The sequence below is a fragment of the Lynx canadensis genome, chromosome D2 (genome assembly GCF_007474595.2).
Source record: "Lynx canadensis isolate LIC74 chromosome D2, mLynCan4.pri.v2, whole genome shotgun sequence".
Taxonomy (NCBI): domain Eukaryota; kingdom Metazoa; phylum Chordata; class Mammalia; order Carnivora; family Felidae; genus Lynx; species Lynx canadensis.
This window is the reverse complement of record NC_044313.2, coordinates 62,505,026-62,530,541: the sequence shown is the minus strand read 5'-3', so window position 1 is coordinate 62,530,541 and position 25,516 is coordinate 62,505,026. Positions and strand designations below refer to the sequence as shown.

At 36.4% G+C, this 25,516-nt stretch overlaps 1 protein-coding gene across 3 annotated transcripts in view; it reads right to left on the bottom strand.

Moving 5' to 3' along the window:
• The window catches only part of JMJD1C (jumonji domain containing 1C), a 264,444-nt gene that overhangs the window by 177,329 nt on the left and 61,599 nt on the right, over positions 1 to 25,516 (bottom strand). For all 3 annotated transcript variants that reach the window (XM_030335558.1, XM_030335559.1, XM_030335560.1), the window contains exon 2: positions 22,150 to 22,314. In XM_030335558.1, the coding sequence (XP_030191418.1) occupies positions 22,150 to 22,314 (165 nt within the window). The remainder of the gene's footprint in view (positions 1 to 22,149; positions 22,315 to 25,516) is intronic.

The window sequence follows — 25,516 nt, the reverse complement described above, 5'->3', positions numbered from 1 at the left end:
AAGTATAATATAATCAGTTGCACAACCACAACTGCAACAAATGGCTTAAAGATTAAAGACTTCCCTCATGTCACTGAGAGATGGGAGAAAGGTGATCAAGATTTTCATTTTCTTTTATGCCAGTGAAATTTTAACTTTTTAATATCCTTGCTTTGAAACTGTTTTTCATTGTTTTGACATCTTTTCTCCATTTAACTTTAAAATTTTTAATTTTATTATTTACTGTGCTTAACTAGCTGGATCTTTCTTATTAATCATTTCTTTATTTCAACCATTTTTAAATTTTTATGTATTTTTAGATCTCTAAATTTAATTGTATTTTATTACAATTGAGCATGTTTGTTTTTTTTTATTTAAAAATTTTTTTTTTAACATTTATTTATTTTTGAGACAGAGAGAGACAGAGCATGAACGGGGGAGGGTCAGAGAGAGGGAGACACAGAATCTGAAACAGGCTCCAGGCTCTGAGCTGTCAGCACAGAGCCTGACGCGGGGCTCGAACCCACGGACCGTGAGATCATGACCTGAGCCGAAGTCGGCCGCTTTAAACCGACTGAGCCACCCAGGTGCCCCATAATTGAGCATGTTTAACACTGACTTTTACATAAACTTGTATATGTCACTTTTCCTCTAGCTTTTTATTTAAAGTTTATTTATTTCTGAGAGGGAGAGACAGAGAGAGCACATACACACATGGTGGATGGACAAAGAGAGACGGAGACAGAGAATGCCAGGCAGGCTCCACACTGTTAGCAAGTAGCCTGGTGTGGGGTTCAAACTTATGAACTGTGAGATCATGACCTGAGCCAAAGTTGGTCATTTCACTGACTAAGCCAGCCAGGTGCCCCTCATTTTCCATCCAGTTTTAAAAACAACCACTATTTTAGTTATCTTTTACATTTATTTCTTTTTCAGAGTATTTTCTATTTGAATTTTTAGTTTATTCTATTATTTTTATCACTTCCTATATCTTTTAGCTGTTTGTATTTATCAATAATCTTTATTTTTTAAAGCTAATCTACTTTAATGAAAAGTAAATGCCTTTCAATACTTTGTCGAGGGTGCAGATCTTACTTAAAAAACAAATTAAAAAGCAAGTGTTTTTGATTTTTCTCACGTGTTGTCATCCAGTTGATCTACTTACTTTTTCCTTTTATTTTGAAATAATCATAGATTCACAGGAAATTGCAAAAAAGGAAAAAAAGTACATAGTTACTTAGCTTCCCCTAACAGTTGCATTAGTATAGCTATGGGACAATGTCAAAACCAGGAAATTGATAGCGGTACAAACTACAAATCCCATTTCACCAGTTTTACATGCACTCATAGCCGTGTGTATATGTGTGTGCACATGTGCACACAATCTATTCGACTGTATCCTTAGTGTATATTCATGTAACCACCACCACAACCATGATGTGGAATTTGTTCCATTGCCATAAGAATCGCTATTGCCCTCATCATACCTTTTACAAAAACCTTGAAATGAAGCTTAAATTGATTTACATAAGAAAGTGCATAGAGCTACTCCGCAAAAAGAAAGATTCCTGCACTTTGTGGAAAAGGTAAAAAAGATCAAAGGTGTAAGAAAAGGTAAAAACGATTTTTTGAGGAACAGCTGTGTGAGAGTAGCTCTCAGTTGGAGACAAAGATATGCAAAGACCTGGTAGTTTTGTCCCACATTCTGTCCTATCTTCTCCAGTAACTTCTTTAAAAAAGATAGTATATGCTCATATTTAAATAATGATATGGGTACCACATTAAGAGGCAAGCAGACCCAGCTTTATTTGGACCACACGATGATGAAGTTTCAAGACTAGCTCATTTAAAGCCCAATAAAACCATAATTTAGCAGAAATAGGCTACATGCATCACTATTTTCTAAAATAAAACTCATCTGGTACTCCAAAATTACTCATATGTTCTTTAAATACACTATATTTAAATGAGGACTCCTTGCACTTCAATAAGAAAAAAAAACTAAGCTTAAAAACCATTTATCTCACATTTAAAATTATAATAGTATCAGATTTACACAATCTATATTATAGTGCATAGCAGTGCTATATCATAACAAAAGGGTTGCAGAAGATTTTATCCAAACCCACACATACCACCACTACATACATATTCCTTACCACTACACTTCACAGATTACAAAACAGAAGACAACATTTGTCTGCAAACACGACATATGTCAGAATACCAGAGATTTACTGGCTTTACTCACTAAAAAGTGGGAGACAGAACCATTTCCAATGATAAAAATATTTCCAAATCTGTAATTATTTCTTCACCAGAAAAGGTGAGAGCTTCCTTTTTCACTCTGAAAGTGAATTACTTTGATATGTTTTACCTCTAAACCTTCCCTGAAGAACAGAAAAAACCTTGCTAATAATTACATTCCTAGAAATCTGTAGTTGAGCCCAAGATTAGCATAATCATCTTTGAATTTACCCAGTTTAGAAGATATTACAATGGTTTGACAGGTTCTTTCATGCTTCATACATCCACTTCAACTTTATCACCTTAAGATATTCAAAATCACATTTAATTCATAAAGTAGTACATGAATAATAAGTTTTCCATTTAGTTTTAAAAGATTTTTTGAAAAAATTTACATGTTTACCAAAAAAAGAGGAAGAAAAGCGGGGTAGGAAAATCTAAAAGAACACGTAACAACTGGTTAACGGCAGATATCTATGAGAAACACATAGATGAGAATAAGAGAAAATTATCACTTTTAACCTTATGTAACTCACAATTATTTAAACCTTCCAGTGGCGCCTGGGTGACTTAGTTGGTTAAGTGTCCAACTCTTGGTTCAGCTCAGGTCACGATCTCACGGTTCTTGAGTTTGAGCCCTGTGTCAGGCTCTGTGCTGACAGTGCTGAACCTGCTTGGGATTCTCTCTCCCTTCCCCCACTTTCTAATACATAGTTGCTTCTGTCCTCAGTAAGTTACATAACTACATGTCTCAGTTTACTCATCTGCAAAACAAGGATAATAAAAGTATCTACCTCAAATAAAAGATACAAAACACTGAAAAAAAATGCCTGGAAATTAAGACTTCAAAAATTGAAATAATGTTATATTATTGGTACTAGTATATGTAATGAAATAATAAAAACTTAATACAAATAATGTTTTCAGAAGGTAAATATAAATACTTCAAAACAGTAACAGAAGAGATGTTTACCTATCTATTTCAGGTAAGATTTATGCCCAGTTGTGGGGCTCGAACTCATAACCCCAAGATCAAGAATTGCATGTTCCACCGACCGAGCCAACCAGGTGACCCAATCTGTATTTAATTTTCATAGAACTTTTCACAAGTGCAGTTAAATAACCGTGTCCAAACCAAGGATCACAGTACTCACATAATCCTTACTTAGCACACAGTAAATGGCAAAGAATATGTAATAAATGAAATTATCATGCAACACATATATGATGTTACTGCATTTTAAGTTATTTGTAACCATTTATAAATTAAAATTAAAAGCTAATTTTTTTTTTCAAATTAGAACAAATGGTAGACATGACAACTACATTTCTGAAAGACAGGAAGAAAATGGAATCAACACTCTCCCATCTTTATTTTACATGGCTAGCTGCTTTTGGCTGCTTCAAATTATAATAGCAACAAAATGAAAATCCATAGCAAGTATAACAAGTATAACAAAAAAGATTAACAGATATAAGAAATAATTAATAGATATAAGAAATGGAAAGGTCAAATAATCAAGTAAATGATTCCAAAATAATTTCAGTGTATAGATATTTTTCACAAATTATATCCTGAGAAGAATAATTCACTGTGGCTTAAGAAAATGGCAAGAACAGGGGCGCCTGGGTGGCGCAGTCGGTTAAGCGTCCGACTTCAGCCAGGTCACGATCTCGCGGTCCGTGAGTTCGAGCCCCGCGTCGGGCTCTGGGCTGATGGCTCAGAGCCTGGAGCCTGTTTCCGATTCTGTGTCTCCCTCTCTCTCTGCCCCTCCCCCGTTCATGCTCTGTCTCTCTCTGTTCCAAAAAAATAAATAAACGTTGAAAAAAAATTAAAAAAAAATAAAATAAAATAAAAAAAAAATAAAAAAAAAATAAAAAAATAAATAAATAAATAAAAAAAATAAAAAAAAATTAAAAAAAAAATAAAAAAAAAATAAAAAAAAAAAAGAAAATGGCAAGAACAAAAAGCCCTACCACATCATGAATACCCTTACTGAGAAAAATTAACCATTCTGAAAAATAAATTCTAGTTAACTGCAACTAACTGCCATTTTTGGTTTAAACAATAAAATGTGACAACAATTTAAAACACAAAGGGGTGCCTGGGTGGCTCAACTGGTTAAGCATCTGACTCTATCTCAGCTCAGGTCATGATCTCAGTTTGTGAGTTTAAGCCCCACATCTGGCACTGCATGAGGGTGTAGATCTTGCTTGGGATTCTTTGTCTCCCTCTCTCTCTGCCCTCCCCCCTCAAAGTAAATAAATAAACATTAAAAACAATTAAAAAATAAATAAAACACAGAAAAAATGTAAGACAGATCATGGATTAGGGTTAGAAAAGGAGGAAAAAAGCAGAAAGAAAAAAACTGTGCAAATTCAGTAATATGTAACTTCCCCCCAATTTAAGTCTCCATAAAAATAAGATTTTAAAATGGAAAAAATCCACATCTGTATAAAAAAATCATTTCTTTTAAATACTTTTAAATTGCTTTGATGATTTTAAATATTAAACTGTTTCAAACATTAACAGTAGCTACTGCCTTAAAATTATAATTATTTTTGTTTCTTTTTATGTAACCTTTCTGATTTTAATATTAAATAAGTTTTTTAAATGTCTCAAGAAAGAAACATTATTGGGGCACCTGGGTGGCGCAGTCGGTTAAGCGTCCGACTTCAGCCAGGTCACGATCTCGCGGTCCGGGAGTTCGAGCCCCGCGTCGGGCTCTGGGCTGATGGCTCAGAGCCTGGAGCCTGTTTCCGATTCTGTGTCTCCCTCTCTCTCTGCCCCTCCCCCGTTCATGCTCTGTCTCTCTCTGTCCCAAAAATAAATAAACGCTGAAAAAAAAAAAAAATTTAAAAAAAAAAGAAAGAAACATTATTACTTGGTACTTGTATACCTAGAACTTGGCATACTGAAGTTAGGAGCAACAAATTAACAGATAAAAGAAGAAATGCCTCTGGGGTTTGATATATAATTGCTTTGCTGGCTCCTTCCTAATTTCATTTATGGCATGTCTTATATTTATGACTCAGTAAACATATCCTGCTCCTCAATTTGATCCCACTCAACAAACATGGAAAGCAAAATCCAAATTGTGGATTAGAAAAAACTTAGATCTGGGGTGACTGGGTGGCTCAGTCGGTTAAGCGTCTGACTCTTGGTTTCAGCTCAGGTCCTGATCTCAAAGTTTCAGGAGTTCGAGCCCTTGCATCGGGCTTTGCGCTGGCAGCAAGGAGCTTGCTTCGGATTTTCTCTGTCTCCCTCACTCTCTGCTCCTCCTCCACTCACTCTGTGTCTCTCTCAAAATAAATAAACTTAAAAAAAAATTTTAGGTCTGTCAAAGATACTCAATTCTGGAAAAAAATTTAAGGATACTTGGAATACTAGAGTTCACTTCTTTTTTCATGTGATTTTAGAAATACTGATATATTAACATTACTAGTTTGAAAGAACATGTTTAACATTTAAAACAAGAAAATCCTTTCAATTCATAACCACACTAAAGTATTCATTCATTCATTCATTCATTCATTGTTACTCCATAACAGTATCAGATCCTGTGCCTGTACTGAATACATTTAAGTGCATAATTGTTGCCCGCATTCAGGCAAAAAGTTAACTATAAATCTCATTAGGTTAATATCTATTATTTATATACTATTTTAAAACTATGATGTGAGCCTTGGTCAAGGTGAGCCTTGACTATCCATTTAAGCATGAGGCACTAAAAACGTACAGAAAAGGCTTTGTGAGTGACCTTGGGTTAGTGAGAATCACTGCAGGTTTGCTGCAATTTTAGTGGGATTTCTGGTGTGTCTCACCATAGACTGAATGGGTGGAAATATGACCATTCTGTTGGAGGATCCTTAATAGTATTTGTCGCTTTTTTTCTCTGGGGACCTTCACTTTCCCTAAGAAGTCAATCCTCTATTCATTTCCCTAGGGGCTAACAATGTTCAAAATGCAGAATGTAGGAAAAAGGGCTGAAGGAAAAGATGCACCACTTAGTAAAAGGATTTTAATGTAGTCCTCTCGTGTCACACCAGAAATACTGATGCAAATGTCCTTGAAGCCAAAACCTCTAGTGCTCAGATTCTTGATAATGTACCCTCCCACCCCCATTTCCCATACAGTGAGAAGGGTTGGCTGCCTGGATGGGAGTGTGGGGAAGGTCCTGAGAGAGGCTACTTCTGTTCTTACCACCTTTCAATTAATCCCTCCATTTTCAGCCCCATCCATTACTTCTACTGTGCAAAGCATATGGTGCTCCAATTTTTGCAACTTTCTGTGATCTGATAGCATTCTCTACTGACATTTATGTTTCAGTTCTCCTGAATCTTGCTAAGTGGGTCACTGCTTCTCATCCACTGTATATTCTAAAACGTTATTAATACCTTGTTACTGTCGTCTCCTGTTCTCTTTGTCCTCTTCTATTTTTTGTTGTTATTTTTGTGAAATTTTGGAGGAATGAAGATAAACATATATTCCACCAGGTACATTTATCCAAGTCTCACTTAGATTTTTTAAACAAAGGGATAAATGACAAAGTCCTAGTCTCTTTCCCATCACTTCACTCTCTTGCTATAATAATCTATCTAAAATACAAAAGTGACTGTTTAACCTACATGTTGTGACTCGGTGACTGTACATTCTGTACAGCAGGAAATGTCCAAAATCTTCATTGTAACGCAAGACCATTTATGATCTAGTCTCTGCTCGTTCTTCTTTACTTCATCTTCTGCCATTCCATCATAATCTATGTTCCAAATTGGCAAAAATCCCTGGAATTTTTCAATCAGGACCTGTTTCCCCATAAAACGGCTTCTACCCTTTTCTAGTCAGAAAATAATCAATTCAGCATATAAAGTCACATCAAGGATCACTCTCCTCTGTGTAGCTTTTCCTTAGCTCCCTTGCCAAGCTAGAGAGCTTTCCCACTTCTCCCATTTTTTATAAACTTTGATTGTATCACTGATTGGTTCATTTTCTACCCATGTCTGTCTCTCTCCTTACTCTCTGGACTTCCTGACCAAAGTTTTCTTTCAGTTTAGTCTTGGTTATATCTGCAAAACTTTAAATTACGTGATCAGAAATAAAGTACGAGTATTAGGTTGTTTTCTGAGAGTTTTCCCAAAATTAGCCTAATTTTTGAAAAATATAAATGCTCTTCCCATGATTTTCCTCAGTAAGATTCAATAATTAGCAGGATGTATGTTCTACTACACACACAAAAAAAGCATTATCTTGGAGATAGGAGTTTGGGGTTCCATTTCCATTGTGCTAGTTAAATTGAAAATAAATGTAAACAAATCAACTACATAATTACTCTAACACCCCCCCCCCGCACTTTTTTTTCTTGCTGGGAAATAGAGGACATTAAACTGACTAATGATAACACCATAACAAGAGACTTTTATAAAGTGTTTTACATATGATATATGCTTGTATGGTAAAGAATTAACCTGATCGAAAGAGGAGTCTGGCCTCTACCCTGGGCTACTGGGAGGGGACCTCTATGCATCTGGAATGTCTTGCTTAATAGGCATGACTATCTGTCTAGAGGCTTTGGCCACTGGACAGTCTAACAATCTGATATGTGATGGGAGCTCTGGGATACACGGTATCAGCTGTGACCTCCAGAGAAGTGATAACTAAAGGTATTAGACTGACCCGGGAGGGGCTGAAGACTAAAGGTCAGTCATGTGGACAGTATGTGATCAAGCCCCAATAAAAACAATGAACACAAAAGGCTTGATTTGAGCCTTCCTGGTTGGCATTATTCTGCATGGTGCCACACACTGTGGCTAAAAAAAGGGAATACTGTCGATGACTCAATAGGAGATGAACCCGGAGCTTTATGTTTGAACTCCTACTGGACTTTGTACCCTAGGACTCTTCTCTTGACAGATTTAAATTTGTATTCCTTGTCTGTAACAAACTGTGGGTGTGAGCATAGCAATTTTCAGTCAGCTCTGTGAGTTTTTCTAGCAAATTATCAAACCTGAAGGTAGTTTTGGGAAACCCTTGAACTTGCAATGGTGTCAGAAGTGAGGGCAGTCTTGTGGAGGTGGTTTCTCAAATTGTACAGATTGCTAAATTCACTGCAGTTGGTATCAGCAAGGACAGATGCTAACCTGCTGAACTGTGTGGTTTGGAAGAAAAAGAATGAGAAGGTAGGAAATGACAAACCTTTTATTTCTGGGTGGCCACAGGGCCAATGCATGGTATGAAACTACAACTCTACTGTGATCAGTTACCAGAGGTGAAATTTACCAACGGAATTTAGAGATGGTGGATCTAACTCCTAAGGAGTTAGCTCACTAGATACATTAAAAAAATGCAAAATTTTAAAAATGAGCTAACTATACAATCTCTTAATTATTGCTATATTTAATAGCTAAGAGAAAGTAAGGGAGAGTGTTGGGGAAGATCCTGATGCTGAACCAAGCCTGGGTTTTGGCCAGATCCAGCTATAACCACTAGCCACAGATCCATTTCTGCAGAGGAAAGTTTATGCTGAAATAACAGATAATAAAAATTTGTAGGAGAACAGGGAAAGAGAAGAGTCAAGAGACTCATCCTGGCTGAGTGAAAATCTTTAAATCATCTTAAAGAAATGAGATGACTGAAGCAGACATTGAGGACAGTCAAAAACAAAGATCTTATTGCAGCACTCTCAGAGTTTAGGAGAGGAGGCCCTGATAGTCTCCCCAACATTAACAAGAGCTAAACAGATCTACTTTATTCACTCTAAGTTTGGAAAAGTCTTAAAAACCAGAAAGGGGGAAGATGACTATACGAAACTTAACTTCAAATTTCCTGAGCTGATGTTTCTACAATCTAATCAAGATTAGAGATAAGAATGCCTGAGACCCCTGGCTAAGCCTCAGCTGGGATCCAAAGATCAGAGGCACATTAAGTAAGTAAAACAAGACCAAAAAAAAGATGATTCTGGGACTTCTTGCTATGGGAGCCCCAAGCACTAAGGATATAATCTAATGGAGGCTACAGTTAGATTAAGGGGATACAGAAATATAAAGGTTGATAGGATTAAGGTAAAAGTTTAGATGAAAACTGGAGTGTCTGAACAGACTTTACGTAAAGTGGTTGATCTCCTTTACCTGAAAGTATTACAAAAATTATTTATTATGTCTGGGGAAGGTTTCTCCTACTTAGTACTATAAAACAGATGGCATATAAAGCCATTTTAAGGGCAGCTGGTTAAGTGTGAACCAATGAGAATGCTCTAAACCACACAAGTTAATTTCAAAAAGTATAGAAAAGAAGTTAGACAAATTCTTTGTACAATAGCTCTGTGAACAGGACTCTTAAGTGCCAGTATCATTTGGCTCTTACTTTTCAGGCTACATCAATTATAAAGGATACCATTGGAATAGAATCTCTGGGTACTGGTCCTATGGGCTATGGGATTATGTGGTATACAATGTCTGACAAAACTGACCACAAAATAACTTGATTAAATGCTAAAGAAGTTCTCTGTTTATATACGGAGAAAACATAGCAGTGGCATATCCAACATGTTATAGTATAACTATGCACAAACACATATCGTTTTTGTCGGTGGAAAGCTATTACACGGAATACAAAAAATAAATAAACAAACAAACAAACAACAATGGGTTTTCTCATGAGATTAAAGCAATAAAGAATCACATGGTGGTCTGACAAACCCTGGGAAACACCTCCATCTTGAGACAAGGAAGAAGAAGGCCTATGGGAGGCTTTATGGCACACTCTAATTTACATCTAGGGTGTGATTACCACTCTCTAATCCTAGTATGGGGGACCTCAACCATTTTAGAGTAAAAAAAAATGTATCCTAACTACTCCATTGGTAAATGAAATGCATGGTAAATTAAACAACACAGGCACACAAAACAGAAAAGGACTTTAGAAGGTATTGCTACTGATCTAGGCATTGTAGGACAAGATAAATTTGCTTTTAATGAGGAGTGGCACTCAGAAGATAAAGACCTACTAACTAGAATAAGGCAGATTAGGAGGAGTTCTCTTCTAAGACGAAAGCAAGGGAGGAGAATCAGTCTATGAAGATAATGCGGTTGTAGTGAAATGGTTCAGGCAGACTCAGCAAATAAGGCTAGGAATGAACATTGGGAAAGAACTGTGTACTCTGACCTAAAAGGGCCCCTGGAATGATTTAATACAGATGCGGGCTAAAGTAGCCATGGGACAATGGCCCTCCATCTTAGCTGCTAAGGCTCAAAGGGCACACCTAAGAGGATCTTATGGACCTCCAAACCTATGGAAGTTCTTCTGGGGTACTTGTAATACACATAATGTACTATGACTGCCCTTGCCCCCATGACCGACCAAAATAAGGCACACCCTTCGTATAACCTAACAGGGGCAGGAATTATTCTGAACACTACTTGAATCCTCCCCGTATGAGAGGTGGGCCCTACTAATATACAACACACAGTCAAAACCAGTCTTAGTACAAGCTTGTGAACTGAGACAGAGTGAACTGGCTTTGTTCCAATCTGACTTGGGACCCAGAAATAATGGAATAAGGGCCAACTGTAACTAAGACAATGGTATATGGGCAAGAGTCAATTTTGTTGAGGAGACAAATTTCTCTGCAATTTATTCTGTAATGAAACTGAAAAATCATTCTCTAATGAAACTAAAAATAATACTGATGATAATTGTATGTATCAGGAGATTGAGTAAAAGCCTTCTCAGGATACAATGCTGATAGAAAAAGAATGGCCTGAGGAAAAACTACATCTAGCTGGCCATCAGCTAATTTCTATGCTAAATAAGTTTATCAAGTTATAAATTTATCGTAAGTTACAAACAGCAGTAAATCACAGAAGTAAATGGGTAAGTTAGTACAAGAATATGAAAATGTATGAAATGGCTTTATAAGTCAGATCAACTATTATTTCTATCTATCCCTACTCCACACTAGCTCCTCCAAATGTTGAGCATATTCATAATGTTGCTAGTGCTATGACCATCACATAAATGCTATTTATAAGTATATTTATAAGAATAGATATCCAGACAAATATGATTGTTTTGCTGTAAGAGAGCACAGGCCAAAGACTAGCCTGTACGGTGAAGAAGCATCCCTTCCCACAAAGAGATCTGGCCTAGATGTCAGCTACTGAGAGGTGATCTCTAGCCACCTGGAATGTCCCGCTTGGTAAGAGTCTTGGTTTGCCTACTAAACAGTCTAACAATGTGATTTCTGATAGGCCCTTTGGGCATTTCAGTATCATCAGCTCCACTTCCAGAGGAAGTTTGTAACTATAGATATCAATCCAATGTCCAGGAAAAAATAGAAACTAAAGCTCAGGTATGCAGACAGTATATAAACTAAGCTCCATTAAGAACTGTGAACAGCAAAAGCATGGGTGGGCTTCTCTGGTTGGCAAAAGTCAGAATATTGTTGCACATTGTGGCTGGCAGGACATAATACTCTCTGTGACTTCATAACCCCCCTGTTGTGAACCCCTCCTATTCCCTGTGGCCTATGCATCTCTTCTACTGGTGGGTTTTAATCTTCATCCTTTCTCTGCAATAAACTGTAGGCACTAGTATCACAGTTTTCATTGAGTTCTAGGAGTCCTTCTAGTGAACTATCAACCCTGAGAGTGGGACAGGGAAACCCTCAAACTTACAATTGGTGTAAGAGAAGGTGGTTTTCTGGGGATTCCCCTAAAGCTGTACAGTGACAAAACTCCACTGTAGTGCTATACTAAGGCTTTTATTTATATATTTTGTTGCTTAACCTTCACAACAATGTTATATAGTAGGTGCTATTATTATGAATACATGTGAAGACAGAATAAATAACTCAAGATCATCCTGATATATACAAATGTGTGTGTATATACGTATGTGTATGTATATATGTGTGTGTGTGTATATATATATGTTTACTTATTTATTTTGAGAGAGTGAACATGAGCAGGGGAAGGCAGAGAAAGAGAGACAGAGAGAGAGAGACAGAGAGAGAGAGAGAGACAGAGAGAGAGAGACAGAGAGAGAGAATCCCAAGCAGGCCTCCACACCATTAGCAGAGCCCGACATGGAGCTCAAACCCACAAATCGTGAGATCATGACCTGAGCTGATACCAAGGGTGTGGACGCTTAACTGACTCAGCCACCCAGGAGCCCAATTCATCCTGTTATTAACCACAAATGGCACAGTAGGAATTTGAACGAGGAAATGCAACATGAAGACTTGCATTCTTAGTATATTACACTGCCTTCCTAAGAGGACTACTAAGGTTTCTCTTTTCAGCAACTACATTCTCTAATATCTATGACTAGTAAGATCTCTAAAGTTACATCAAGCCATGTAAATCTATGAGTAAGCAGTATTCAGCCTAGAGTTCAAAACAAACCTTAAATAAGCTTCATTATATTTTGTCATTGTTGAAACTGTTATTTTTATAGATAAGTTTTAATTCTTTGTACTAATAAAGGAAAAATATTAAAATGCTATATTAACAAAATTTATTTATTTTTTAATGTTTATTTTTTGACAGGAGAGAGATGAGAGAGAGAGAGAGACTGAAGAGAGACAGACAGACAGAGCATGAGTTCGGGAGTGGGCAGAGAGAGAGAGGGAGACACAGAATCCAAAGCAGGCTCCAGGCTCTGAGCTGTCAGCACAGAGCCCAACGCGGGGCTCAATTCACAGACCACAAGATCATGACCTGAGCCGAAGTCGGACGCTCAACGTACTGAGCCACCCAGGCACTCCTATATTAACAAAATTTAAAAAGCAAATGTCAAAGTATATTAACAGAAGACTAAAACAAATCTACTGAAAGACTTCATTTGAAGAAAATCATTTCCACAATAAAACATATATGATAAAGTCATTATATGAAATTTCCAATTTCTTGGGAAATAATAGCTATTTCTATTGAAAAGACAAATTAGGGTCAGACATAATCCCACTCTTTCAAACAATTATTTTAAATACTTTATATTATTTTATAAGTGATTTTGGACACTGCTATATATCAAGATGTTTTTACTTGAATGTTATTTGTCCACACTTCTCTGAAGTATTCATAATTCTAATTTTTTAAACGCTGCATAATATTTGATTAATTTCAAAATATTCACTAATTTTGGGCACTGAAGTTGTCTCCTTTTTTCATAGGACTACAATGAACATCTTTCTGCATGTAACCATTCTGGCTTTCAGTTTTGTATGTGCAGGCCTAGCACCCTATCTGGCTCACATAAAGTGGTAAACATTAACTGAATTGAATATAATTTTTACTATTTTTCCAACTTTTCTTTTTTTTTTTAATTTTTGGGACAGAAAGAGACAGAGCTATGAACGGTGGGAGGGGCAGAGAGAGAGGGAGACACAGAATCGGAAACAGGCTCCAGGCTCCGAGCCATCAGCCAGAGCCTCGACGTGGGCCTCAAACTCACGGACCGCGAGATCGTGACCTGGCTGAAGTTGGACACTTAACCGGACTGCGCCACCCAGGCGCCCCTAATTTTTACTTTTTAAGTTTATTCTTTTTGTGTGAGAGAGGAGAGAGAGAGAGAGAGGGAGAGAGATGAGAGAGAAAGAGAGCACGTGTGTGTACACGCACAAGCAGGGAAGGGCAGAGGTAGACAGAGGGAGAGAGAAAAATCCCAAGCAGGTCCCTATGCTGTCAGTGCAGAGCCCAACCTGGAGCTTGATCTCACGAACTGGAAGATCATGACGACCTGAGCCAAAATCAAGAGTTGGATACTTAACTGACTGAGCCATCCCAAGCACATCTATAATTTTTACTTAAAAAAAATTTTTTTGTTAGAATAATTTCCTAAGAGTAGAATTAATGAATCAAGAGTATGAACTTCCTTATGGTTCTTACAATATACTTTTCCCAAAATAATGTCATTTGTGACCCACAAGAAAAGGTAAGCGTGCTTATTCACTGCAGTCTTTCTCAGCATTAGCTTTTATTATTTAAAAAATGTGATACTTTACTACACTTAATTTGATCTCATAAAGTGCTTTACCTTGCAGAGAAATAATAATCGTGAAGGTATAAGGTCTTTATTACCATTTCATCATTTACCAAAGCACAAAGAACTGTAAAACTACTCATTCTAAATCTGGAAACTCAATTATCAATATGCAAATATTCTTTAAATTAATTTATTTCAAAGTTCAATTCATAGTTGGAGTATGGCATAGCTTCACATTTCAGTAAACTTTGGTTGATGGTCCTAATCTAAAAACAAGTTTGGCAATGTAACAGCCAGATATAATGGTATTTTGTCCCAAAGAGCAGTTAATTCTATGTTGAGAGGGTTTCTTTCAGAACAGAAAACAACTGAAAAGTACTTTCACCAAGCAAGTAATATAAGTTCTTTCCCCTCTACATCTTGAAAATAACCTATTTGGTGTAATTTTACATCACCTCCTCTCCTCCATAACAATTTAAAATCTCATACTTGTATTTGATTAGAATAGAGGGTATCTATTATAAACATTTTTATTATTTGTCTTTGACTACTTGCCATGTTTTAAAATTGGTTAGTTGCATATTTTTTGCCACAACTGGCTGATTATGCTTTCCTGTCAATTTTTATCTGAGTACAAAGTACTAGCCAGAAAACTTGCTACAAATCCCAGTAAAATTCTTTTTCACTAGCTGGGGTAGAATAAGAGTCATCACTTTAAAATGAGCACTTACTAAGATGGATAAGGCACTGTGCTAGATGTCTAGGAATGATTCACAGATGACTAAGACATGATTCCTGTCCTCAAAGAACTTAAAATCTAGTAGGGAAAGACAGAATGCAAACAAATAGGTATAATACAAAGCAGAAGTGCTAGCTGTTAAATACAGAGGTACAAACAAAGTTCTACAGGAACACAGGATGGTGAGATTAATTCTGGTTGGGGTGATCTGGAAGGCTGAGCCAGAAGAAAAGGTAGTAGAAAACTCTGCCCCTTAGAAATGCACGCCGTGTTACAGCCCAGCTGGGTTAGGTGCGATAGCCCCCACTCACCACAGAAGGTTTTCCTAAGGGAGATGGAGCCCAGGGCCCTAATCCAGTTAGGATGGTATTCGCTGATTTCAAAGTATGAATGCCAACACTTCTATTCCCTGGTGCAGATAAATGCTGATTTCAGGAATTAGCTTACCTTATTTTTAAAAATGAAATTTAACAATGTATTAAGTAACTTACCTAAAAACTGTAAGAATATTTTGGCTTTTCATCATCAGATATAGCCTTCAGGTGGTACCCTGATCAAGGAGGACCAAGCCAAACAAAACAAAAAATGAACACCACTTCAGCAGGTTTATAGGCTGTGGGTACTCCAATACATGTTTTGCTATTGATACACTGAGAGGAAAGATGCAGTAGACAATTCCAGAGAATTGGTATCATACTATCCCATATTTTGTTGATTTAATTTTAAAATTTTTACTTTTTTTAATTTTTAAAAATTTAAATAAACTTTAGGAAAAGGCCTAATAAGACACCAGGGTTTTTTTTTTTTTTGTGTCATGTCATGACTTCACGAACCAGCAGGTACATTGCTAGTTTCTACTGATTTCTTAGATCGTAAGTAGGCAAAGATAATATAACCAATATATAATATTTAACAGGTACCACACGAGGGGTGAAACAACTACAAAGAAGATAATACAACATATGTTCAGTACAAAAGAACATGAAATCAAGTATCATGTACACAGAATCAGAAACATTAAATCTGTAGAGAATTACATAGACAATTCTGGCTGTTTAATTCCACTGCTATCTCATATGTCTCCCTCAATATTCTCAAATTGTAGAATATAGCATTTTATTCTACCAAATTGAATTTAAAAACTCTGAATTCATAACTGCTGCTTGTAGTATATCCTTAATCAGCTCATTTGAATGAACAGTAGAGAAACATATATCCAGTTACATGTACTAAATACATAAAGGAGTGTTTGCAGAAGGCTATGAAACTTAAAATGATGTCTAAAGTATACCAAGCACTATTATTTCAATGCACTTATTCTATAAATTTTGACAACCTCCTGAAATAAAGAAAGAAAACAGGAAGAAAAGAAGGAAAACACATCCTGACTATCTAAATTAAGGAAGATATCTCATTATAGACTTTCTTTAAATATAAACATACAATCAAAAAGACTTGCTAAAATAGCCGAGGCAAACCATGAAACAAATACAAAAAGGGTTGTATAGTATCTCTAATAATATAAGAAAGCTTAGAACAAATAATATTAGAAAGACACCAAAATCCTGATATTTGAAAAAAACACAATCACAAAAATACAAGTTGCTAATAAATCTGAAAAAGTATTCATCCATTAAAGAAATGCAAATTAAAATAATAAATAGTATTTTAAAATGAAATTAGTACGATACAAAATTACAAGTATTCAATTCTGCACTCAAGTTGTAAAAAATCCTTTTTAAATGTTTGGGTTTTTAAAACAAGATGGTCTGAAGCAAGTAATCAGTGGTTTGTGGATGCAGGGTTGAGTTGGGGGGTCAGGACATTGGGAGTGAGATGAAACCTCATACATTGGGGCCTATGGCAGTAAGTGCAACTTTTAAACAATCTGTGAAGAGTATCAGGAGATTTCTGTATCTTTTTTTTCAAGTTCATACCCTCTGACCAGTAATTCTACTGCTATGAATTTAAATTTTTAAAATAATCAGAGAAGCAAACAAAGATTTACATATTTATCACAATAATATTTATCAGTTACTTATAATCACAAAAAGATTAGGAACAATACCAAACATTAGGGAAATGGATCATTTTAGAATGAAATATTATGCAGCCATTAAAAACTGTTACAACTACTACCCGTGACAGAAATGTATAGAATCAAATACCAAGCAAAAAAAGCAGGATCTACAATTTTAATACATACTTAGCTAAAACTATGATTAGAAAGCAGAGATTTTATATCCTGCTGTTTATTAGTTTTAATATGCGGGAGGGCACAAACCATCTTTACTATTTAGGATTTTCTGTATATAAGATCACATCATCTGCAAACAAATAACTTTACTTTTCCTTTCCAAGTTAGATGCCTTTTTGTTCTTTTTCTTGTCTACCTGCTCTGGCTAGAATTTCCAATGCTATGTTGAACAGAAAAGTGTCATCCTGGTCTTATTCCTCATCTTAGAGGAAAAGCTTGCAGTCTTTCACAATTGAGTATGATGCTCGCTAAGTAGAAGGATTTAAAATCGGCACATAAAAAAGAATTGTTTCCATACTCTAATAATGAACTATGTGAAAACAAAATTATCAAATTGACTCCACTTATGACAGCATCACAAAAAGAGTAAATTACTTAGGAATTGACCACGTAAGTCAAAGACTCGTACAGTAAAAACTATAAAACACTGCTAAAAGAATTTAAAGAAAACACAGAGAAAACACATCTTGTGGTCATGGACTGAAAGGCTTATTGCTGTTAAGATGTCAATAATACCCAAAGTAATCTATAAGTTCAGCGCAATCTATATCAAAATTCCAAAGTTTCTGGCTGAAGAAGCATCCATCCTGAAACTCATACGGAATCTCAAGGAAAACCAAGTAGCCAAAATAGTCTTGAAAAAAAACAAAGGTGGAATACTCACAATTCCTGATTTCAAAACTTACTACAAAGCTATACAGTAATCAAAACAGTACAGTACTGGCATAAAGACAGATATACAGACTGATGGGACTACAACAGAGAGCCCAGAAATAAACTCTTGCATATATGATCAAATAATTTTTGCACAAGGTGCCAAGACTATTCGAAGGAAAAGGAAAGTCTTTTCATAAATAATAATAGGAAAACTGGATATCAACAAACAAATGAAAGAAGTTGAACACTCACCTAAAACCATAAGTAAAAATTAGCTCCGAATGGATCAAAGGACTACATGTAAAACCTAAAATAGTGAAACTCCTAGAAGAAAACATACAACAAAAGCTTCACAATGTTGGATTTGGAAACGATTTCTTAGATATGACACCAAGACAGAGGTGACCAAAAAAAAAAAAAAAAAAAAAGACAAACTGACTGGACCTTATGACTATTTAAGAAAAACTGTGCATCAAAAGACAATGTCTACAGAGTAAAAGGCCAATCCACAAAATGGAAGAAACTGTTTGCAGATCCCATCTGACAAGGGATTATTATTCAGAACATACAGAGAATTCCTAAAACTAAACATAAAACCAACCTGATTCAAAAATGGGCAAAACTTACATAGATATTTCTCCGAGGAAGATAAACAAATACCATATAAGCACAAGAAAAGATGCTCAGTATCATTAATCATTAGATAAATGTAAATCAAAACCCCAAGAAGGTACCACCCATTAGGATGGCTATTATCAAAAATTAAAACCAGCAAGTATTGCCAAGAATGTAAAATAGTACAGCTGCTGTGGAAAACAGTATGGCAGTTCCTCAAAAAATTTAAAAACAGAATTACCATATGATCCAGCAATTCCACTTCTTCAGCAATTCCCAAAGAATTGAAAGCATGGTCTCAATGAGATGTATGTACACCCATATGCATAGCACCATTATTCACAATAGCTGAGAGATGGAAGCAACCTAAGGGTCCCTCAACAGACAAATGAATGAATAAAATGTGGTACATACATACAATGAAATATTATTCAGCCTTACAAACGAAGGAAATTCTGAAAAGGCTACAACATAAATGAACTGTGCAAACATCATGCTAAGTGAAATAAGTCAGTCACAAAAAGACAAACACTGTATGATTCCGGTTATACTGAGGTACTTTGAGTACTCAAAACCATAGAGACTGAAACGAAGAGGATAGTTGCCAGGAGCTGGGAAGAAGAAGGAATGGGGAGTTGCTGTTTAATGGGTACAGAGTTTCAGTTCTGTAAGATGGAATAAGTTCTATAGATGGATGATTGTACATACAACATGGTGAATGTATTCAATGCCACTGAACTTTTATACTTAAAAATGGTTAGGGTGGAAAATTTTACATTAAGCATATTTTACCACAATTTAAAAAAATTCATTCTATGGTGCAAAAAGAACAGGGAAATACTTTATAAGAAAATATGTCAAAGAAGTAAGCTGGCTATTATTTGGTAATGAAAACAGAATGATTATTATGATTTTTATTTTATACCATTTAGCATTTTCCGAATTTTTAAATAATGTGCAGGGTTTTTTGTATAAGAAAAAATGAACTGAATTTTAAAAGAGGCCTCATGATTAATTACTTATGTGAGGTTAAAAGGTTTTCAAAAGAGGCACCTGAGTGGCTCTGCGGCTGTGTCTGACTTCAGCTCAGGTCATAATCTCATGGTTCCTGGGTCCGAGCCCTGCATTGGACTGGCTGCTGTCAGAGCAGAACCGGCTTTGGATCCTCTGTCCTGCTCTTTCTGCCCCTCCCCCACTTGTGCACAAACTCTCAAAAATAAACAAACACTAAAAAAATAGAAAATAAAAGGTTTTCAAAAGAAATTTCTAAAATAGTGACAAAAACTATTTTTTTTAAGTTTATTTTGAGAGAGAGAGAGAGAGAAAGAGAGAGAATGCGCACATGAGAACAGGGGAGGGGCAGAGAGAGACAGACAGAGAATCCCAAGCAGGGAGCTCAATACGGGGCCTGATCTCATGAACCACAAGATCATGAGCTAAGCCGAAATCAACAGTGAGACACTTAACTGACTAAGCCAGCCAGGTGCCCCTGACAAAAATTATCATTAAACAATATTTCCCAAGATATATTTTCTCCAAAGTCAGTAATTTATGAATATACATTAGGAATTCACCTTGATTTTAATAACTGTCTCTAAGACATGGCAAAGGTTTTCTAAAGTTGTTTATTCTTTTTTTTTTTTCAACGTTTATTTATTTTTGGGACAGAAAGAGACAGAGCATGAACGGGGGAGGGGCAGAGAGAGAGGGAGACACAGAATCGGAAACAGGCTCCAGCTCTGAGCCATCAGCCCAGAGCCTGACGCGGGGCTCGAACTCACGCACCGCGAGATAGTGACCTGGCTGAAGTCGGACGCTTAACCGACTGCGCCACCCAGGCGCCCCTAAAGTTGTTTATTCTTTATGATACTGAAGCATACTTTTTAGTATTTTTACTGCTTCCTACTTTTGAGACTTTTCATACAAAATTCACATGTCAAGTTTTAACCAATTTTTTTTTTAGGTTTATTTATTTATTTACAGAGACAGAGAGTGCAAGCAGGGAAAGGGCAAAGAGAGATGGAGAGAGAGAATTCCACACAGGTCCCTACTGTCAGCATAGAGCCCAGGGCTCAATCTCAGGAACCGTGAGATCATGACTTGAGCTGAAATCGAGAGTTGGACACTTAACCAACTGACCCACCCAGGCTTCCCTTAACCAATTTTTGAGTTAAAGTTTATAAAATAAACATAGGGGCGCCTGGGTGGCTCAGTCAGTTAAGCGTCCAACTTCGGCTCAGGTCATGATCTCATGGCTTGTGAGTCTGACCCCTGCGACGGGCTCTGTGCTGACAGCTCAGAGCCTGGAGCCTCTTCAGATTCTGTGTCTTTCTCTCTCTCTCTCTCTCTCTCTCTCTCTCTGCCCCTCCCCTGCTCACACTCTGTCTCCCTCTGTCTCTCAAAAATAAATAAACATTAAAAAAATTCATAAAATAATAAACATGTTAGTCATGGCTTTAAAATCTTCATGTTAACAATTCAATATACTCATGCAAAAAGTATTTCTTAAAATCTTTCATAGATAAAATTATCTTCTTTGCTAGAGTATTCAAAGTATCTGGCCAAAACTATAGTTCATGGAAAACTATAGTTCATGGATATCATTTTCATCTTTCGATATTGTAAGTATTTTCTCTTAAAAATATTATACAACTCACTTCATTCTCTCTTTCTCTCCCTACATTTTCTTTTTAACCACTTATCTCTTCAGACTTATAAGGTCTAACTAAAAGAGAAAATGTATAGGCACTACAATTATTAACAAGAAAATCCATTCTTGTAAATATTTAATTTATGTCAAAAATATATGAAAGTATCTGCCCTGATGGTAGTTATACCAAATACCTAGAATAACATTTCAATGGCTTTAAAAATATGTCTTCAATATCAATGAAAAACATTATTTCATTCGAACATATACAGCAAAATGGTTAAACATGATATGTTTTTTTTTCTTAATAAAATTACTTTATTTAGTTAGTATCTTTCTTTTTGTTGTTGTTTTTTAAGTTTATTTATGTATTTTTTAGTAATCGCTACACCCAACATGGGGCTCAAATTCACAACCCCGAGATCAAGAGTCACTTGCTCTTCTGACTGAGCCAGCCAGGTATCCTTAGTATGCTTCTTTTACAAAACTCTTCAAACTCTAGCTGAAAATATTGTGAAACCTATTATTTATTAAATAGAACACATCCTGATATGAATTTTACCTATTACATGAACATATAATTTCACATTAAATATCTGCTATCGTCCACAAAGAATTCACTCAATTTTTACTAAATTTAACCAAGGAAAATTACACGCTACTGAATGCTTTATAAAAAGTATCCTCTTATCGTCCACATACACAGTCATTCAGCAAAACTGCTCCCCATGACACTCAAACTAGTCAACTATTTGTTAGTAACCTTTGACGCAATTTATAGATTTCTCCTAATTGGATGGAATAAACTATCGGTAGACTAAATATGCTAAAAGAGTACTAACAAAAAGACATATAAAATTGTTTAACAAAATAAAAGCTGTATTTGGATATTTCTGCCAGATACTACAGAGCTTCTTCAGCAATAATCTATAATCACCAAGATAAATCTGAAATTATATTCAGTAATTGTTCTTTTAAAACAAACAACTGAAAATGCTTAATGAAACAGGAATAGATCTTACCAATGCAGGCCACTGAATTTGTTTGCTCTTTGATCCCTGAGTCTGGCTAGGGTCGATCCTTCTGGCCCAGATTAAGTGGTATTCCACCAAGAAAGTTGAAAAATCTTCATAAACTTTAACCCACTCTCGTTTATCCCATTCAAGATCATCAAATTCCACATACACCTATAGAAAAAAAAAACATAAAACTCCCTAAGTTTGTGCATACAGAGTATGATATTTTAAAATACAAGCCATGAAGTTGAATTAAGAAAGACATCAACACATTCATTTGAATTAACATTTCTCTTAAAATCATTATTTAACGAATTTTCATTAACCTCATTAGAACTCCCTATTATTGTATATCAAGAAGTTTATTAAGAAAAGCAAATTACACAATATTAATCAGTCCAGACTGGCATCTACTAAAGACATATGAAAAGACTGTGCATACTGACGATTCTAGAAGCAGAGGTTGGGAAATAATAAATATTTTAGGCTTTGCAAATCATATGGTTGGTCTCTGTCACACCTACTTACCTCTGATTTTATAAGTACAAAAGAAGCCATAAATAATATGTAAACAAATGACTTTGGCTTTGTTCCAATAAAACATTACTTAAAAGACAAGCAGCAGGGCAAGGATGGCTCAACATACGACAATCTATCAGTGTACTATACATTATCAGAATGAAGGAAAAATACTACATGATCATCTTGCTTGACACAGAAAAAGCATTTGACAAGCTTAATACTCTTGCATAATAAAAATACTCCAACTAGGAACAGAAAAAAACTACTTCAACACAATGATGGTAATATTGAAAAACCTACAACTAACAGCATACTGAATGGTGAAAGCCTGAAAGGTTTTCCTCTAAAATAGAAACATGAATGTTTGTATTTGGAAAACCAAAGCAGACTCTTTACACTCATTCATTCAACTCTTTCTTCTCCCATTTTCATCCTTTTTCCATTCACTACCTAAGAAGATCTCTTCACAGAGCTGTCTTCTCTACCACATTATGAGTTTTGTTGGAGGCATTCTTGGTCTTACCCTTCTTCCACCCATCTTCTGCTCCCTTATATGTGAAGTGTTTCACTCCTCCTTGTTTAAATCCTGTTTGTTCTTCAGACCTCACCCAAGTTCTTCCGGAATGTTTATAACCCCCACTTTGACTCAAACTTACTTTTGAACTCCTACAAGCACTTATTTTTCATATAGTTTATATTAGTGTATAATCAAATTCTGCCCTATATTCAAATAAAATGAGATTATTATATTATGGGTGCAAACTCACCGAGGGTTCAGCTGTTACAGTGCCCAGAACAGCGCTGCATACATGCGAAGTACTTAATAATATTAAATATCTCCTGACTCTTGCAATCACTGACTTTTAAACATGGACACAAACTGGTGTATGTTTGATTTTGAGGTCTTTGTGTTGCTGCTCATTAGGAAGCTAGTTAGACATGCTTACCTGTTAGAACTGGGAAAAAGGAATACTGTTCAAGGAATTAACATCTATTCCTAGTTATCTATGCCAAGTCAGAGCAGGAGCCCAACAAGAAAGAAGCCAACAAAACTGGTGGCTTCTTCTAAAAACACATCCTTAGGGGTTGAGCTGAGGTCCACCTGGTGCTATGCAGAAGTTTTAAACTATATACCAATATCTCTATTACCTGAAATCTTGCAAGAGTCTTGTAATTAATTACTGAATTGTGGTATAAATGAGTTCTTGGAAACTACAGAAAATTGGGGCGCCTGAGTGGCTCAATCAGTTAAGCATCTGACTCTTGATACTGGCTCAGGTTGAGATCTCAAGGTTATGGGATTGAGACCTGCACTGTGCTCCATACTGACAATGCAGAGCCTGCTTGGGATTCTCTCTCTCCCCCTCTCTCTGCCCCTCCCCCTCTTGTTCTCTCTCTCTCTCAAATAAACAAACATTAAAAAAACATTGCCGAAAACTACAGAAAACTGAAGCAGAAACAAAGCTCAGGGAAACCTGGGTAGTATCTTTGCTTTCCCACATGGGCAATAATATGGTCTTGTTGACAAAATATTTCCATCAAAAACCTAAAGAGCCATGGTTTTAAACATTTCCATACCTAAAGGGCATAAATTCAATGTAAATTCTTCCAGATGCAAAGTCTTTGATATAAAATTAAAATTTTCAGCAGGAACTTTCTAAACTCATAGTTTATCTTGCATGGACAGTATCACAGACTTTTGGGAATCTGCTAGGACCCTGGGGACAAAAGGAAATGAAATTCTTTTCCTTTGCTGTGTAGCAAACTTACCTTCATATTATCAGGACAGTGAAGCGTTTGAATGTCAATACATACATAGACAGACACTAATAAGCTAGCCTATTATTGTTACATGGATTCTGGCAAAATACATGAGACCCCCTAGGACTTTATTACTTAAAGCAAAACCTACTTATTACTTAAAGCAAAATACCAGTGTGCTGCTTGTGCTGGCTCCTCATGCCTCCCAAGACCCATGGAAAGGTTGCCAAACACCAAAGGATGAACACCTGTGCACACAGAGAGTTGTGCCATAGGAGAGGAATGCTGATGGTGTGAGTGTGTATGTGTGTGGGGAGGGGGGAGTTCCCCCTTTTATATTTTAATTTTCATTTTGAGAGATGAGACTGTTGCATGCATATGTGAGGGGGGAGGGAGAGGAGGAGAAGGAGGGAGAGGGGGAGAGAGGGAGAGGGGGAGGGAGAGAGGGGGAGGGGAGAGGGAGAGAGAGAGGGAGGGAGAGAGGGAGGGAGGGAGGGAGAGAATCTCAAGCAGGCTCTGTGCTGTCAGTGCAGGGCCCAACATGGGGCTCGAACTTACAAACCATAAGATCATGAGCTGGAATGAAGAGTCAGACGCTTAACCAACTGAGCCACCCAGGCATCCCTAAGGAAGAAAAGTTTTTTAAGTAGGCTTCACACCCAGCATGGAGCCCAATGCAGTGCCCAATGCATGGCTTGGACTCACAACCCTGGGATCAAGTTCTGAGCTGAGATCAAGAGTCTGAGGTTTGAATGATTGAGCCACCCAGGCACTCCCCCACCCCAGCTTTTATAATAAGTAGAAGCAAGCCTGCTATTGAAGTTATTACCTCACCCTTCATTGCTGCTCACAACTCTAAGAAATGGCCCTGGTAAAGAGTGGTCAGGTTTTTCCATTCTTGGTATATCTCACAAGAACATGCAGGGATGATCAGTGCCCATATTGGATTTTCTGAACCAATGCAGATACGATTTTGTATCTTGGCTAACCAAATAAGTAATCTAGACTTATGATGTATTGGTATGTATGTAGGTTGAGGTTTGGGGAGACAGTTTCTTTCCATCAATCTGCAAACCTAACCTATATAAAC